The 18940-nt window shown below is 49.1% G+C and overlaps 2 protein-coding genes across 6 annotated transcripts in view; both read right to left on the reverse strand.

Annotated features, from left to right (window-relative positions):
- LOC128142760 (lactosylceramide 4-alpha-galactosyltransferase-like) overlaps nt 1-18940 on the reverse strand; it is a 30237-nt gene that overhangs the window by 11013 nt on the left and 284 nt on the right. For 2 of the 5 annotated variants that reach the window (XM_052789157.1, XM_052789154.1), the window contains exon 1: nt 18118-18467. The exons of 1 other annotated variant lie outside the window; for it this stretch is intronic. The gene's annotated coding sequence lies outside the window, so the exon portion shown is untranslated. Of the gene's footprint in view, nt 1-15876; nt 15965-16308; nt 16866-18117; nt 18468-18740; nt 18800-18940 lie in introns of those variants that run through there. 2 more of the 5 variants (XM_052789156.1, XM_052789152.1) reach the window with 2 other exon arrangements.
- On the reverse strand, nt 1719-18817 carry LOC128142761 (lactosylceramide 4-alpha-galactosyltransferase-like). The gene is made up of 2 exons (XM_052789159.1): nt 18741-18817; nt 1719-5594 (listed from the first exon to the last, which is right to left on the reverse strand). Exon 2 carries the CDS (start codon nt 5547-5549, stop codon nt 4467-4469), a length of 1083 nt encoding a protein of 360 aa, XP_052645119.1. The 5' UTR covers nt 5550-5594; nt 18741-18817; the 3' UTR covers nt 1719-4466.

Consider the following 18940-nt stretch of genomic DNA (forward strand, 5'->3'; position numbering starts at 1 on the left):
CCTGTTCCTTCTGCAGTTGGAAAGAAAGAATAACAACATTGGTAGCTTTAATATCTTTTGGAAATTGTTTCTCAAACAATGTTTTCTATAGCCTTATGGTGTTTTCATATTTAACTTGCCAGACTTTATGCGCCTACGTAATTTTCCCCCTGGACATAGATTCCACTTTGTGAAGAGTACTTTCTTACTTCTCGTACCTCTACCGACATACTGCAGAGCCATGGCAGCTACTATTTGGCTCCATCATTATATACAAATTTAAAGGTCAAGATCTCAGCTTGAGCTGTAATAGCAGGGTGCAGCTGAAATTACTTCCTCCTGTAGTTTTCTCTTTGGGAATATGCCTATTCATCTGAGTTCCAGGCACGGTTGCAAAGAAGATACCAGAGAGACCACAAGCCAAACGCACGCAGGGAATGGTCACAAATACTTGAGACAGTTGAAGCTGAAGTACACATGAAAGACCAGAGTGCCAGTGTTCGCAAATGGCATATCCAAACAGAGCATGTGGAGAGCTTTGTTCTTCCTCTTCTCTCCTGCTGAGGACCAACCAGCCCTAGGCAGACCTCAGCTCCCAACACATATAGGATTGAGGCAGGTAGCTGCACTTCCCCGCCCCCCCCCCCCCCCCAGGAAGGGCTCTTAACTTACTTTGCACCACAGCCTTCCTGGACTACACGTTTTGGGAGGAGGAAGAAGAAACAGGGAGGAGAAGAACAGGGAAAAAAGAGCCCTACAGAGCATTACTACTTCCTGCGCATCCCAGATCCCCCCAACACAAGAGGTCCTGGCATAGGAGAGCTCTCAGCCAGTACAGAGAAAGTAATCATAATTCAGTCTCTTCCCAGGAGACTGGATCCAGGGTTACCCTGCTGATCCTTCCTTACTCCTCTTCTGTTGCACTGTCCAATTTTGCATCTCCAACCCCCACCCCTGGCTTCTCTCCTTGATGTACTGCACACCTGTGTACCCGCTAACCTTCACGAGCTCAAGGATAAAGGAGACGGGGCAAGAAACAGTTAGTGCCTTCTCACCGCTTCCATCATCTTGACTGCATATAAGCAACGAAGAAAGCACAGGCAACTATTTTACATCTTAAGGGAAAACTGTTTCCCTGGCTCTTGACTCAAGGTGTCACAATAAAACTCCTCTGCACACCAGACCCCACCAGTCCTTTCACAGCCTCTCAAATGCTCCCCTGGACTCCAGGGTCTTTACATCAGGCTCTGAAAGGCAGGTGGGAAAATGAATGCCTGCAGCACAAGCTTGCCACTTTTAGGTCTACACGAGCACAGACGCTGTCACTACTAAGGGACGCTGTAGCCCATCACCCAGGGAAAAAGCAACACAACTTCTCATGGAGTTTCCTATTCCATAACATCCAGACCTTCAGAGTGAGACTAAAATGCCTTGCTTCAAATAGATTGCAGGTCACGAATGAAGGGGTGATACCTGGTTGGATAAGGAATCAGTACCACACACTGTGCTTTCCTCTGTTTCCTCTGGTCAAGTCCCAAAATGGCATGTAGTCACGGTCCGCAGAGCCTTCCTTCCACGTGTGCTTATGCTCAACTTGTCTCATGTTCATTCCACACTCCTAATTTTAGTGAGTCACTTCAGGACACAACTTTAAAATGCTTTTCCGCATAACTAACAGATTGCTCAGACCTACCACCAATGCCTTGCAGAACAAAATGGAACATCTTGGCAGAGAGAAGTAATAGTAAAAACTGTATTTATTTTTCTTTCACAAGACAAAGGGAAAAAGGCCAAAGGCTGCTTTGGTTTGACTCTCTCCTTATCAAACCTTGGAACATTGACAAAAACAAAGAAAAACAACAACAAAAAAATCACTCCACTTACCCAAAAAGGCACTTTTCTAGAATAAGCAGTGGTACATTAAGCCAGATACTCATTGCAGTGGGTCCCAAACAATCCCATAATCAGTTCATGGTATTGCCACAGTGGAGTCCCCTGTGATGCCTTTATGATCACCAACCACCATTTTACCATCTCTGACAGGGGCTCCTAGCTCACTAGGATTTCTGTTGTTTAGCCCAAAGGGCCCAAAACAGAAGGAACCAGTAGAAGGAGAAACCATGCCTCACTGACCACACGCTAGGCCAGGGCTGACAATTTTGCGGCTGCTTCTAAAGAAAGCAGTGAAAAAAACCCCACAGAGTAGTGATAGTGAGAATAGGGAGTGAAAAGAACATCCACTTATACCACTTAGTGTGTTGAAGAATGCTTATACAGTCAGGAGGATCTGCTGTTTCCCTGTGAAGTCTTTGCTCTTAAAGATGTTCAGTGTTGGGAGAGCTGCAGACATTCAAAATCCTGAATGCCTCCAGGATATACCATAAAGCTGAGCGGAACAGAGGGGCAGAACTGCCAACATACACGCATGTGGTGCCAGCTGCTGCAGGGGTGTTTCCAGCACCTTCTTCACTCCAGAGTAGCTACTTGTGCACAGACCTCACACCCTGCCCAACTCACAGGCAGGTACCTTTCAATCAAAGCAGCACTGGCCTCCACAAAAAAAAAAAAAAAAAAAAAAAAAAAAAAAAAAAAAAAGTGCACACCCTCCTCAAGCTCCCATGGCCATGTCCCTGAGGGACAGGGAACTGTAAAAGTGATAGGCAATTTGTCTTTCTTATTTTTATCATCAAAGAAGAGACAAATAAACCCGAGACAGAGAAATGTATGCACAGTCTTTTACATTTTTGACCACTGCCTTGGCTGAACTGAGCAAACCTCACTCTGCTTATGGTTGACCTAGGAAACAGAAGAGGCCTCAGACAACTGCAGATCTAGAAATCATTTGAGTCACACTCAGAGGACTTGCAGGAAGCATCACGTGAAAGAGCTGTCGCTTTGGGGCAAGGTGACATTGAAGATCTCACCAAGTTGTGGTCATCAAAGGGACCACTGGACCACCCCACTGCTGTTCCCAAGCATAAGAAGAGGAGGCACACTGGAGGCAGAAAAGATTTTACAGTGAGATCATAATCTCTTAGTAGTGTAGGAGAGGAGAAGGCCAATGCTCTGCGCATCTGCATTAACTCTATCATAGTGCCAAGCTCATGTGCCTCAGCAATCCCCTTTAGATTGTGGTGGGAACCAGATGTAACAATGCTGACGGTCTCGACCATCTCAACCATTCTTGTTTCTCGCTGCTCTTTCTCCATTATTTTCCAACAAGAACTGTAAGAGCATACATACATCCTTTTGGGCATCAAGGCAAGGGACGAGTTTTCTCCCACAGTTTGTCCAACAAACTCGCCTCTGTGGTAGGAACCCTCAAAGGCACAACAGCACCTTGCAAGAGATATGTTAACTTTCTCCAATGCAATTCAGGAAGATGCTCAGGGTAAAGCTTTCCACTGCCCTCCTCAAGACCTCCCAGGAGAGATTTGTACTCCTGGACAGTGAGTACTCCAGGCTACTTGAAGAGGTCCACCATAAATGACTCATAAATGGACTTGAATTTAGACAGTACAGGCTCCCTACCAAGCTCTCTGTAACCTTGGAAATACTTGGAAATATCATGACTTTCCTTTAGGATCCATCCAAGTGCTGAAAGATCTGGTGCATCTTAGACGCAGTTATGGATATTTGGTCACAGAGACAAACTCAGTGTAAAAGATAGTTCAGCTCTTCCTGAGTCAGGTGCAATGTGAGGTGTGATTTGGATGAGCTCTCCTGCTCATTGTAGGGTGTTAATTTGCCACTACTATAAAATAAATCATTGCTGTGCAAAAGCTCCTTCTAAACGATGAGCTGGCCTCAGATCCTCATGTTCCGATTCACACCAAATTTCCATGTCTTTAGATCTATGACATTGAACAGAGACTGCAGCATCCTGCTGCCTCCTGAAACCAGACATGAGAAAGTCTCCTCCACCAAAGGCTTCAGAAGAGAAGGGAATGAAAAGAAAAAGAAGTTGCTTTAGCCCTTTCTTTCTTCTCTGTTTTCCTCTACGTTTTTCGCAGGACACCTCCTGTAGCACATCCTTAACTTCATCCTCAGTTCCTGTTCTTTGCTATCCCATCCTTTTGTTGCTTTGAGGACTGCACTTCAGAAGCCCTGAGAATCGGGTGATGAGATATGCGTTTCTATGAAGGCCTCTTCAAGGTTTACAGTTATAGGAAGGGGCCTTACTCCTCTGAAAGGCTGATGGAGGCTGCCACAAGTGGCCCAGCACTTGCTCCCCTCCTGAGATTTCTCTACCTGACCAAGCGGAGCAGAAGAAAGGTCCTGCAGAGAAACAAAACGTTGCTGGTAGGGAGCTAAAGTCAAGACAAAGAGCTGCACAGACATCAGCTGAAGCTACAGGCTCCAGCTACGTCCCACAAATGGCTTTCGTCCTCAACTCTCACCACCTCACTTCAAAAGAAGGTTCATTTGCGATGGAACAGCTGGAGACTTGTGGGCTCCCAGGCAGCATCTCTTAGCTGACCCTTGAGTCACTGCCGTTCAGAGTCCTTCTTCATGATATCATACGTGGCAGGGCAGAAGTGAGAATGTAGCTGAGCCAGCAAAGCCTGGGATGTGATCTCTAGCCTGGTCCCTTGGCTCTTCTTGTTCCATACATGCACTGCATAGGTGTTATTAAAGAGGTGGTGAAGCTCCGAAGAGTTCACCACTTCAAAGTATTTCTTCCAGTCCTGCCACCGAATGGGATAAAAAGCCTCACGGGGCAGAGCACGCACTCCTTTGCAGCTCGTACTGCTCCGAAGACTCCTGATGGAGCACCACTTCTTGAAGACACGTGTTAGGAGCTGTGGGCCCTGGTGCCCCCAGATCCAGCTGTTGTAGTTATCCACAAAGTCCTGCATGCAAAGCTCCATGAACTTGTGTTTGGGCTTAAAGGACAAAAAGGCTCCGTTCAGAACGTACTTGGACTGGGTACCAAGCACATTGGTGAGGTTCTTTAAGTTCTTAAGCACAATGAAGTCTGTATCCAGGTAGATGCCACCAAATTTCCACATGATGGCAATTCTGCAGGCATCAGACAGGACGGGTAAGAAATAAGGCTCCCAGCGCTGCTGAGCCTGCAAGTACCACTTTGCCAGAGGTGTGCCAGAGAAAAGCTCTGTCAAGTCCAGGGGCCGGACTTCCACGTTGGGGAAGCAGCTCAGCAACGAGAATGCCCAGTTGTTGGGTAACGAGGCGTTACCACTTGCCAAACCTTTCATGAGCACCACGACCCTTGTCTCAGGGTGCGTCCGGGCCGCTGACTCCACGGAGCACATGAACAGGTAACTCGGGTTAGTTCGCTCCGAGGTCTCCACAAAAAACACATCCCCTGGGGAAGGAGGGGGCCCCCCGACAGTGGGATGGGGAGGAGGAGGCACAGAGTGAGCACAGCGGATTTCAGCGGGCAAGCTGTAGAGCTGGCCTCTGCCCTTAGGGTGCTCCGCGATTCTCCAGTATAACATGATGGAGGCAAAGGACATGAACTTAAAGGCGAGGATAAACAGAGCCCCGAGCTTGTGGCTCAGCACCACCCTGGTCAGTTTTAGCAGGCAGCTGGGCATCCTGAGCATTCTTGCTCCCGTCAGAGCCTGCTCTCCCAAGACAACCGTCGTGATCTGAAGGGGAGGAAAGAAGAAAAAATTGATAGGGAAGGCAACAGACCCACGAGCCTCAGGACAGTACTATGGCAGAGCCACATGCTGAACTCTCCTTCATGCTGGCATGCTTGAATTATGCCTTGAGGTCATCTTTAAAAAGGCATCCTGGCTTCTCTGCTGCCACAGTGCCCACGGGGCCCCATTAGAAACCACAGCCCACGTTCAGGTTGTGAGGTTACGTGACAAAGCTCATCTGCACATGCACAAAAAGCTCAAAGGGACAACGGCAGGAGGGGGAGCCCAAACATACCGTGCCGGGCTACTCCCAGGCCCATCACAGGGGCCATCAGAGGCCCATCTGCCCAAGCCCAGAGGAGCACGGGAGCACAACGGCAGGCGGGATCCCAGATCAAGGACTGGAGGGGAACCAGCACCTTGCCTGGGCTCCTCCCACGGCTGTCCCAGTGTCCAGCCGTGAAACCCATCACCAGGGTCACCAGAAGCAGCTTTCCACATCACCCTTCAGACTAAGGGGGTCACTGCCTCGGGGCGGGACATATTATGGCGTGCAGGGGAAGAACAGTTTGGAACTGCACAGGACTTATTACGAGATATTTAGCAAAGGAACCAAAGGTGGGGCAAGGGAGGGGTTTAGGTGATTTTGGGAGGAACAAGAGTGGGAAAATAGAAGTGTAAGGGGATAACAAGGGCCAGACGCAGGGAAATAGCTTGCTGGTCAGTACGCTTGTCTGGCTGTGCCCTGTGACTGATCAGCACAGCCTCTGTTGTCTTCTTGCTAAATTCCGACTCTTTCGTGGGTGAGGGCTTTTGATTCTGTGTGCACGTGTGCATATCGGGGTGTGGACCCAGCAACTGGGGTCAGACCGCCGGTCAGAGGGCCCACGTGTCCGCGGTACCAGCAACCGGAGTGCCTGCGGGCGTGCAAGCGCGCGATGGGTAGCAAAGATCAAGTGGACCTGCCCATGAGTATGCGAAGCAGCCTGGGAGCCAGGAGGGTGCGCGGGTCCCTAAGGGCCAGCTCTGGGTGTGAGAGCACCTGCGTGTCTCTAAGGGCGAGAGCGCAGAGGGGGCAGCTACGGGACACGGAAAGTCCCGGCCAGTTGCGTGTGTGTGACAGTTTGTACCAGCAACTGGCACAGGGCTGTCGCCCTGGGGACTTGCATGTCCGGGTGCCAGCAACTGGGGAGACTGGGATCCAGGGGCAGCTACTGGGCTGAGTGTCTAAGCCCAGCTGCTGGAGGGATCCACCTTGTATGTATGTCTGTGTATATTCTCACTTGTGGACTTCCATCCTGTCCAGCCAGAGAGGGGAGCAGGATGAGGCTGCCGGTGCTGCCTACGTTCACTTGGGTGCTCTGAGTGTCTGTCTGCCTGTGATCTGTGTGGCCAGCCATGTATATGTACATACATATGTAGCCTATATGTGTGCTTTGTGTGCCTGTGTCTGCTGAATACATCTTCAGCCTCACTACCCTCTGGACATGGAGCAGCAGCAGTCTCACCTCTCTTGGGCTGTTGGATCTGGTATGATATATTGTCCTCCAGCAAATATAACTCTCCTTCAAAGACAAAGTATGGTCAAACCTCTCCGTTTATCACAAACCAAGACTGTCCCTTACTTCCCTGGATGCACACTGTGCTTGCCATTTGTAAGGATATACAGCACGTATTCCATTTTATCTTCATCAGTCCATTATTTTCAAATCAGACATGTACAAGAAGAATTCTAGATACTGGGATTTTAGATTCTCTTTTGTCCTCCAGTTTGCTGCCATACTAATGATCCTGAAACCTGACAGTGAGCGGGACAGCTGCTTCTGAGGTGTTTCATTTCCCCAGAGGAGAGCCACCTGCCAGCCTTCCCCAAAACTGAGAATTCATCTAAAACCCCAGTGCTATCATCTGTTCCTGTCAAGAGGTCTCAGCTCCCAGAATCACAGAAGGGTATTTGTTTCCCTTCCATTTATTCCTCGATAACCACCCTGTGTCCCATATTTGCTACAGAGCTCCACAACATGGTAGTCTTTATTATGTTCCTTTGCACGGCACCTCTGTTCTTGGCCATGCTCTTAATTTTATGTTTAAGCCTCTAGACTTAAAGTACTTAACACTTTCCTCCACTGGAAAAAAAAAAAAAAAAAAAAAATCAGGTTTTTCCCTTCTTTCAGCATTTAAAAACCACACTTTGTAAAAGAGAATCGAACATGACTGTTAAGCCTTCAGTACAGCAGTTGTCTTTAAAAGACACATTCTCCTCTTTTCCCACCTATTCTACCCACAGAGCCAGACCTTCTCCAGCAGTATGCTCAAGTGTAGGGGGACACCTATATTCCCTCCTGTCAGGCATTTGAGCTGGGATACACAGTGCTATTTCTGCTTTTACAAGCCTAGTGTGACTGTCCTGGCCAGCCCCCAAGTTTAGATCTCTGAAGTCCAAAGTGTAGATTTAACCATAAAGAGATATGTTGCAGCAGATGGAAGAGCAGAGCTGAGTTTCTCTCCCAGAAGGTCCAACAGTTTTTAATGGTCTGAAATAAGGTGTATCAATGCACAGTCTAATTGAAGGGCACTGTCATCAGTGTGCCAATGCCTTCCTCAAAGCCTGCATAGTCAAAGTGGTGCCAGGCTCTTAGTAAAGAAAAAAGAACAGTAAGGTTTCACAAGGAATATACTCTTTTAGAAAAAAAAAAAAAAAAAAAAAAAGAAGTCTGAAAGATGCAAAACATTTTAGTGTCTTCTCTGCTTTAATCCCTGTTTCCCTTTTGGTAAAAGGTTGCGTAATTTAAAAGAAGTAAAATCAATACAATCCAACAGTAAATATAGAAGTTTTGTGAGACAAACCAAAAATGTGCAGAATGTAATAGAGAATTATATTATGCCTGCTACAGATAGGTACGGATCAGCTTAATAACAGAACAGAATTTTCCATTTCAGATTAATCGTTCTTCAGTTGAAAAAAAAAGAAAAATCTCCTCTGAGATTTTTTTCTTTCTCAATTTTTTTCCTCCATTTGAACAAAAGCCATATCATCCTATGATTTTTCAGCACATGTTCAGTCTCTCAGAGAGACCACTTTGGAGCGTTTCTACTCTACCTGTAGACAATGACACATCATCCGGCTGGTAGCACCAGGCACCGGCCTGCCTGGGAACAGCCACGTCACGGTGAGCTGCCTTTCCCCTCCGTACCCTCTGCTTTCCTTCACACATTAAGAGTCTTTCTTCCCATATAGCTGCAAGAAATAGCAAGACCCTGCCATCTTCCCTCCCCCTCTTCTCTCCCTTTTCTCTCTATTGCTCCACTCACGTTTGGAAGGAAGAGGAGCGAGGGACTGATTTTTTTTTTTTTAACCACATTACACCTGAAGTACACGGTATAGTTACTACTAGGCTAGCAGTACTGCACCAGCAAAGAGTTTGGGGGTGGGGGAAAAAAAGAGATGGCTATGCAACTCCACCCTGCAGAAACAGCACATCGATGGCAGAAGTTTACTCCAGCTCTGCCCCACAATGAATCTTTTTCAGCCTGAATATAAGGGTTTACAAACAAAACTGCATCTATTCTATGGCTTTTGCCTACTCAACTTGTTCAAAGATCACCACCTGTGAATGCCTGCAACTGGCTGGTGCTGGCCCTTCTCTAGAAAGCTGTACTTGGTAAAATGCCAAAGCACAGAGGCAGCGGTACAGGGGTATGCCAGCCTCGCACGTGGAGAAGGGAGACTCAACCCAGATGACACCCACGTGGGGTTTGTACTGTTTGGCCATGTCACTGCTAAACCACTTCACATCCCAGCATAATGAATATACTGCCATAGGCAAAAAACATTCTTGCCTTGGGAAATTTCACTTAATTTAATTTATTACAAATTAACATAAGCTTTTAATTACTGATTCAGGTACTGGGGCGGGGGGGGGGGGGGAGACGACCAACCAACAATTAAACAAGCACTTTGGGAAACACCTTTCCTCCTCTCCTCCTCTGTCCCCAGGCTCATCTTCAGTCCAACACCTCTCCTCCCCCCTTCCTAGTCTCAACTTCCCTCGTTATCACTGTGGGTTACACTCAGTCTGTCTCAAGTCCTTCAGTGAGGCAACAGGCGGCACAGGAGGCTATGGGTCGGTGCGTAACCGTTTCTTTTGGTTGCTCCTTGCTTCTTACTGCTCCTCTGCCCCAGCACTGGTCCTCCACAGCCTGCAGTCTCTTGGTGCGTACCTGCGCTGGCACAGGTTCTCCATGGGCCACAGTCCCTCCGGGGTGTCCCTGTCCCAGTGTGGGTCCTCCACAGGCCACAGATCCTCAGGGGTGTCCCTGCCCCGGCAAGGGTGGCTGTCCCTCAAGGGTACCTCCTCCAGCACGGAGCGCTTCCTTCCAAGAGAGCATCTCCAGCCAGGTATCCAGCCATGTTCCCAACCCTTCCACATGTGTCCTCCACTTCTTCCTCCCTTTACTCCAGACACATCTCTTCACATATCTCCTCGTATCTCCTATTGCACATCCTCTTGTAACTCCTCTAATATCTCCTCCTGTGTCTCCTCACATCTTTGCTTTTGTGTCTCCTTTTATTTATCCTCACCCACGTTCTTTGGTGCCTCCTGCCTCATGTCACCTTTTCATGGCCTTTTCTGTGACTCGTCATGTCTCCTTTTTTGCATCCTCACGTGTGTCCTCCCATATTTGCCCTCACGTGTGCCCTTCTGTGTCTCCTCACGCACCTCCTCCCATGTGTGTCCTGTCCCTAGCAGCTACCACCCTTTCTGAAAAACATTCGAGCAAAGGCACCGTGTGCTGCTCTCACCGGTTGCGGTTTTGGTGTGCAATGGGCTGGTTTTGTCTGTTTTGGAGCTGGCTGGAATGACCTGGAACTGGCGCAGGGCAGCTCATGGCCCCTTTCCACACAGGTCACGCCTGCAGCCCCCGGCTCCCCAAACCCTGCCAGTTACACCTAATAGAGAGTACCTTGTAACGTTTAAATACAGAGAAGTCCCTAGCTTTTTTTTTTTTTCCCCCCTGTAAGAGTGAAATCTGGGTTTGGATGTTGGATTACCAACTGGTGAACAGTTCTTAACTACCTAGTGCAAACAAAACTGGTTATAAAACAGGTTAGGTGGCCAAGGTTACTAACTTCCTGAATGACTCATGTATTTATTTCCCTTTGTGGTAACATCTGCTTCCAAAAGCTCCCTGTACAATTCTGTAGAAATTCTTTAAACAAAGAAAATGAGCAACCCTAAGTGACACATCATCATTTACCTACTTGCAACACAAACGGCTTGCCAACAATTTACTGATGGCTTCACATTCCAGAGAACGCATTTTATTATTTGCTCAAGCCTGTCAACAGCTTACCCTAAATGGCTCCTTAGCACATGCCAAATGACTATCTACCAGTTAAGCAGGAGGGTAAGGACATCCCAGCACTGCCACCCGCCCATACATTCTTCTCCAGAAAGCAAGGCTTTGTGTTGCAGTTAAACCAACCTAAGGAGAAGTTTCTGCCAAAAGGGGGATTCCCTCAGGTATCTGAGGCAGAAAATTTCACCTACAAAATAAATATGAAGCTTTTCTGATAGTTTAGCTTCCACAGAACAGCTTGACTGAAGCACAAATCTGAGGGAGAGTAGTTAAGAGAGCACTACTGCTCCCTCAACACTTCTCCCTTATGAACAGCAAGGAAATAGCAATGTCCCAGTCTGATTTCTTTTAACAATACTCAGTGGCTGAACAGTAGAGAAATATCTCAGGCAGTAAATAGGTGCAGTAGATGACAACAGCTGTTTCAGCAACAAAGTGAAAGCACCAGGGAAATCACAGGCTCCTTCAAGGGCAGTGCAAGCACCTCTAGAGCTAGAGCAAAAGCTCCATTTCCTCCTATCACGTCTGCTGAAGTCTTATCTGAAGCTACAAGATAGCCGATGGTGATACACCACTGAAGTCTCATCCAGTAATTTTGATTAATGAAACAAAGCAAGAGGAAGTGACCACAAGCACAGAAACGACTGCCACACCAACACAAACATGCAGCTGCGTTTGTTCAAAATTCACTCATGTTTTTACTTTAGAGGTGCTTTGTGTCCAAAAAGCAAAGCAAACATTAATAAGCTCTGAGCAAGGGAGTTTCCTGACCCTGTCAGGAAGAGGCGCTTAAAACTTTTCTGGGACAATGCAGAGATGACTTAGCAGCAAACAGGTATCACAGCAGCAAAAGTCAAGAGCCAGGTCCTCCCTCACAGAAGCCAGGCTGCACTTTCCATGGGGCAGGGGACCGATCTGTTGAGTTCTTTCACTGTGGTGCACACGCCAAGGAAGAAACTTGTTTGTTATTTTAAAGTACCTTTAGTATAGTATTTTCTGTGCAGGACAGTGTGCCACATCCCAGCATCAATCACAACATCCATCCCACAAAGTGTCCTTCACATGCTGCCAGGTACCTCCTCCCATTTCAGCCCCGATGGTGAGTTAATCATGGCTGAAGCAATATACTGTTGGCTCAACAAGGCACAGAGCATGCCATTCAAGTGTTTCCACAAGGCAGACAGAGCTGCAATTCACTGAAGATGACATAATAGAAGTTTAGAACTTTTAGAAGTTTCTACATGGGTCAGGTAAAGTGCTGGTTTTAAATGCTTTGTTAAATACGCTCCCTAACATTGAGTCCAGGATGTTTTCCCAGATTAACACTTATTAAAGAGCCAGAGTCTTTTTGCTCCTGCTTCGTGGAGATGGTCAAATCCATAATTCCATTCCCCTCTGCCGACAGGTTTTAGCCCTTGCTTTTGTTTTTCTCGGAAAGCCTTGACAAGTTTTTTGGGGGGTGCACCTATAGCTTTTCCTCTAAAAGCCACTGGAAACATAAGTCACAAGAAAGTATACGAAGTCTTAAAATCTCAAACTAGTATCAAAGGAGAATTGTCAAGGTAGGCTTTAAGTAACATTTGGTGCACCAAAATTAAATACATTAAGCTTCAATCTAGAGCTAAGGGAATTTAGAATAACCAGTGATTCCCATCAAATACATTTGGTGTTAAGGCACCCTTAAGTATAACCAAAGAAAAAAAAGCTCCTGAAAGTTTACATAAATCAGTTCCCAGTTACTGTGTTTCAGAGCAGCTACAGATAAGCATTTCCTTCCTTACAATCACAATGGAAAATTAGAGCTTGCAAAGCTTTCATCAAGAACAAATTAGGAAAAAAACAGATCTACAGACTACGCAAATTGTCAAAGCAAAGTGTGCAGCGTCTTTCAGTCCAAAGACCATACACAGCACTGCTCTGCACTGTCCCTTCTGCTTTCACCCCTTTGCTCTTGCAAGTTTAGCACATTTGCCAAGGACAGTAAATAGTAACAATTCAGAACATCTCTTCCTATGCGCTGTGGAGAGTTATGGTCAAGAGCCGTCTCTAGAAATCCTTGGAATAAGGCAGCCTGCGGCAGAAAGGTGGACAAAGGACTCACATTTGGAGCTTTTTGGCTCTGCCCCTGTGCTACAGATTGTATGGAAGCAGTTGCGGGTCAGTTTGTATGAAGCCATTCCCACAATCACAGCCTAAGGGGGAAACACGGTGGCCTTTCCAAAGGGTACACCAGGTACCACAGTTAACACATTTAAAATGCCTTGACTTTTTACACAATCTGAATCTAAGTTTATTGCTTATTAAGGCTTCCCTCAATACTAATACTGTACATATGAAACACCAAGAGATAATGCATTTGATTCTGTTCACTTCTGCACACTTCATGATAATATGCTATTTGCACTTCGCTCAACCAGCGCGTATCAGCATCATACGTAACCGCCCTGAATGCGCTCCTATTCACACTCCACACGGCGTTCACGTAGAGAATTTAGCTACCCGATCCAAGAGCAGAGATTTCCACTATTGAAATCGTGACTGCCTGCTCAAACGAACACAGGGCTGAACGGCTCAGACAAACACAGGGCTGAGGGGGCAGCGTCACTGCTGACTCGCAGCTTCCCCAGAGCCTGCCAGGGAGCTCGCAGGCGGGAGCAGCACCTCTGCGGCGAGGCCACCAAGGTGCGGGGTGCAGGGCAGGAGGACCCTCTGGTGGGTATCTGCTCCTCAGCCCCACAGGCTGCACCTGCTCAGGGACACCCGAGGTTACCCAAAAAGCCCCAGGAAGATTAATTTTCTTCTTAACTTTATGAAAAGCTGTTGCTAGTATTTAGACTATTTATTGAAATATAAGACTCCGCGTGTCCTTGCAAGGACCTCAAATGATCTTGATTTCTTCAAGAAGCTTCATAAGCAAGAGTAACACACTACAGCCTGGTGTCTTCCTGAGATTTCTATGCCTATTTCATGAATAAAGTGGTGAGATTTACACGCACCTGACAGACAACAGCAGAACATACCGCAAAGCCCCAGCACCAGGTATTGTACAGCTGGCCAGCACTCCCAGCCGCAGAGTACAGCACCCCAGTGATGTGGGAGCTGTAACCTGCCTCCCCGCTCGGAAAGCCCTGCGGTAATTTGAAGCACACGTGTCATTTTCTTTTTTTGAACCTCCATCCCTCCTTCACGGTGGACCGTAGCCCCTTCACCTCCTCATCGCAGGTGCACCCTCCCCCCCGTCACCCTGCTCCACACCTTCCTCCCCGCTCTGCCACGGCCCTTTAGCCCAGCACAGGAGACACTGGGGAGCAGCAGCTACGCAGGACAGCGCCAGCAATCAGAGATGGCAACAGCAAGCACCACCAACCCAGAAACCCCGACCCGCGAGGCAGGACAGAAGATGGAATTGCTCAGCAGAGGAGAAAGCACTGTATGAGGCAGCCGGGTTGCAGGCAGGGAACCGGGAGGGAGCTGAGAAACGTGGAGAGGGCTTTTAAGCTGAGGCTCTTGCCCCTGACATTACAGCCATGCCTACGTCTGGCCCTGTACCCCATCAACCCAGACCCTGCCCCACAGACTGACCCCAGAGCCGCGTCACCTCCGTGGCCGGGTCTCGTGTGGGGCTCCTGCCTGAGCCCACGCGCCCCACTCGGCTCACGGGGGCTGGCGTGGGTCAGGGTGGGCCTGCCCAGCCCCCTCATTCCCCAGTGCCCCCCGTGGCTCCCCAGCGTACTGCTGGGGTAACACCATACAGTGTCGGGGTGCTGGGCTCCACTGTGCCAAACCAAGGTCCCTGGCGGAGCGGTGAAGGGTTTTGCCTCGGTGGGAGCACCAAGCAACCCGACGAGTGCGGTGGAGCGAGGGGATACGCCAGGGTCACCGCGGTGCACAAAGGGGAGCAGGAGCATTTAGGGACAGACCTGGGTAGAGAAACACCGGCAAAATCAGGAACGCAGCTACAGTGCGTAGTCAGACTGGTATCTCCCCTTCTTCTGTACTATTGTACAGGAGCATCTTACTCTGCATCCTGTGAAGAAAAGTTTCCCAACGCTTTTTTTCTAGGTCTTAGCATTTGGGTCTTCTTTACCTGAAAGGAGCAGGTTTTGTACCTCACAGCTTTTAGCTTTCAAGAAACAGACCACATAAACCCCTCATCAATACTTAAAAGAGAAGGCAGACTTTGGCTGCGGAAAGCTGCTGGAAAGGACAAACAGACAAAAGGGACAGATGCTAGCAGCAGATCAGCTAGCAAACTGATACAGCTCTTTGCCACCAACAGCTTTCAAATAGCAGTTTCCTATTACTGCGTATTTGTAGAAAGCCACGCACACTTACTGTATAACAGGGCTGGAAACTGTGTATAAAATTAAGTCTAAACACTATTTTAACCCTCACAGCTCAAGAAAATACTGGCACATGGCTAGAAAAGGAGCAGCTCTTTGGAATGACGTGCACATATAAAGAGACTATGAGAATACGGAAGTCAGAACTACGCCTGGCCAGGAAGTGAGCAAATCCCGTTAATCACCAGTGTGACTCCTGCCTACGAGCTTATGCAAGGGCTTCGCAGCAGATCTTGCAAAACAGAGCGAAGGTACTGAAGATGCTGTCCGCTTCTACGGGGAGGTTGGACATATGTGACCGGGCATCCAGCAGCATTAACAAGTGAAGACATACAGCGTATCAGAGCATACTAATAATTAAACACTTCAAGCCTAATAGGCCAATATGTAGTGATTTTTCCTTCCCCTAATCTGGACAACAGTTTCTTTCTCTGTTTTTAAAATCCAGAGACACGCTGGAAAGATGGTCCAACAGCAGACTGCACATGGATTCAGGGGATTTCTATTTGTTTTGCTGCTTCGGAACAGGTTTCTTATAGGCCAAGGAACAGGTCAGTTAAAACTGAAGCATAAAATCTCACCTCCAACTTGAGATCACAGTGAAGTCAATGTCTAAGTTTCTTCAAGGATCTCGGGGGTTGTTTTTCTGTCTCTAACACAACCTTCCTCCTGTGAATATGGAAGAAGTACTTTCCTATCTGAAAGAGCCACTGCAAGGCTAAACATATTAAAGACCAGGAGGTACTAACCCACGTATCTTGCACAGACGGGAGGTCCTGTGCAATTATACAAAAACATAGAGTGCGAACACTCTCCTTTTTAACAGAAAAATCTAAATACTAACATGATTGTACTTAATCTTTCACTCACAGAGGAGTGGTTGGTTCACAATGCCATAATCTGAAGTTCCACCAGACCTCATTTAAACTGTTGGGCAGAGTTCCCAGCCCTGGTTTAAGATAATTGTAAAAGCCAGTAGAGACAAACGAAGAAGTGAGTTGGTAACATATCACCTGTTTCCCAGTGAAAGCACCACCCAAAATAAGATCTGTGAATCTGTTCTGGAATCTGAATGACCCAGCAACTCCAGTAAGGAGTTTTAAGTGTTTGTTCGGTCAGGAGTGCCTGTGAAGAAAACCAACCCCAGAAGAGAGCAGAGAAAGGGATCTCAAAGCCAGAAGACACAGTCCAAGCTTTTAACAAGCATGGGAAGCACAACCCTTAGGGAGCTGAATGATAGTACAGCTACACTAATTTACTGAGGGGCTGCCAGTAAAGACAAGAGGCGTGTCCCCAATCTCTCCTGCCATCACACACTGGAACTTGATCCAAACCACAGCAGCGCTGATAGCAAGACGCATCCAGCGCTATACACTGCTCGTCTGGTCTCCCCTCTATATATGGAACAGGCGCATCTGTATGATTTTATATGGTAACTGCGACAGAGGGTGGCTTCTCTCTGTACTCATGACCAATCAAATGCAACGAAGGTAAGATGGAAGCAGAATTACACCTAAGTACCTTGTGCCAAAGTATCCGCTGATGACACAAGAAAACCAAGGCAATGGCTAACTGTTGCTAAAGAAAGTGGCCCCGCTTCCTTCCTCCTCGGGCTCTTCTTTGACACTCCTCTGACCCTGCTGTGACCAGCCCTGAAAGCTAAAGCACCAAAAAGCCAGTTCTGCTGAAGGATTTTATTTTCTTACTGGAATAGCTCCCAGAACTGGTTTTGCTCCACTGCAGGGTGAGACAGGCACAAATATTGGCAGAGAGAGAGATGCAAGAACAGGCAGCCAGGAGGCTGCATCCTTTTAGTATCACTGAATTTAGCTCCGTGGTAACGCCAAATTGCACACCGAGGCCTTCACAGTCCACAACTACTGAGCCTGGCCCTGTGATACTCCTGAGCAAGAAAAACTTCATTAGAGCCACTGTCAGATGGAGACAGCCAATGCCTTGAGAGCCAGTAGAAGTTCCGTGAGAAGGAAAACTTGGGACACAGCTACCAGCTGCTACCTGAATGACGCACCTAAAACTAACTGACAGCAGGCAGATTGCTATTCACCCAAGATCACGCCCTCCGGCCCTCAAGAATGACTGCCATTTTTGTGTTGTCAAATGAGGGGCATGCAAACAAGAGAAGGGCATTCACGTATGACTCCTTAGTCAGTGCTTCCTCCTACAGAGCCCGTGCTTCAAGATGCTACTGGAATTGCTACAAGAACCAAAAAAAGGGAATTTGAGTTCTGTAAGATTTGCTCCTCTGACTTCCACGGCAACAAAACCCATGAATAATAGTGCAGACCTACTGGAGCTCAGCAGAAGCTAGAGAGGGTTTCTTCAGGGTTAAGAAACATCCAGTCTATTCTGAGCAACCTCTCATGCATTAGGAAACAACACGTTAGTTTAACTGGGATAGTTCCTTCTCAGCCAAAGCTTCTAAACTCGCCTTCTTTCAGCAGCATTGCTAGTTTTAGCTTACTACAGTTACAAGAGTTATGCATTTTCTTATGCCTCTTTCACAAGAGCTTTCTCCCCCCCCACCCCCGCAAGCATTTCTATAGCTCTATTGCGAGTCTCTCTCTCTTCCTCAGACCTTATCCCTGCTCAGACTCCGATGTTTTTCAGGGCACGTCTGCCTGGGAACACGACGGCCACCTGCACACACACACACACACACACACACACCCCCCCCCCCCATCACCAGCGCTGCTGTCTTTCCACCCCCTCACCCAAGCCAGCCTGTCGCCGCTGGCGGAGAAGAATTCCACATTTCTCCGACCCTTCTCTCTCTGTCCTCCCACCGCGCTGCTGCCATTCACCTGGACCTGCAGTTTCAGCGGGTGCCTAGTCCTCCTCAAGCGGGACGGAGCCCTCCCAGCCGGCAGCACAGGCGGGCACTGTACGCGCAGCTCCCGTCCCCACGGCTGCTATATTCAGCCGCACCTCCGCCAGCTCCCGCTGACAGCGATGCCTGCGCAGCAGCAACCCTCACAAAGCCGTGCGGGGATCCAAGAGAAGCTCTCCTTCGCAAACCCCAGCCGAAAAGCCTCGCCGCCACCGGGAGGCAGACCTCCCCGTCTGCCCGGACCGCAGGAGCCGCTCTCCGCAGAGCTCCGACCGGGCACGGCGGCCGCACGGAGCCAGCTCGGAGCCGCCCGGGGGTCCCGGCCGAGGGCAGACCGGCTGCCAGGCCTCCCCCCTCCGCTCCCCGCCCCGGCCCGGCAGCCCTCCCGGCCGCTGCGCCCGACGGGGCGAGCGGAGCCGCCGACCCGCACGGAAGGGCTGCCCGCGGGGCGGCTGGTGGCCGGCACCGCGCCGGACGCGGGCGGGCTCCGCTCGTGGAAGAGCTCCCCGTGGAGAAACGCACCTTCCCCCCGAGCGAGGAAGGAGAGCGAAGCCCCCCGAGACCCGCCTCGTCGTCCCCCCCCCCGCCCCGCCTCACCTCCGGGGCCGCCGCTCCGCGCCCTCCGAGCAGCGCGGCCGCCCCCCCCCCGCCCCGTCACCCCGGGCATCGCCGACGGCGCCCGCCCCCCGCGCCGGTCCCGCCTCCGGAGGGGCCCCGGCCGCCCCCTCCCGGGGCCTCCCCGTCGGGTCGGAGGGAGCCGGCGGGGCAGCGCAGCCGTTACCCGCCGGAGACGCGGG

This window comes from Harpia harpyja, chromosome 6 (assembly GCF_026419915.1).
Source record: "Harpia harpyja isolate bHarHar1 chromosome 6, bHarHar1 primary haplotype, whole genome shotgun sequence".
NCBI lineage: Eukaryota > Metazoa > Chordata > Aves > Accipitriformes > Accipitridae > Harpia > Harpia harpyja.

Coding starts and splice junctions, on each gene's coding strand:
- LOC128142761 (XM_052789159.1), bottom strand. CDS start 5,549: ATGCTCAGGATGCCCAGCTGCCTGCTAAAACTGACCAGGGTGGTGCTG.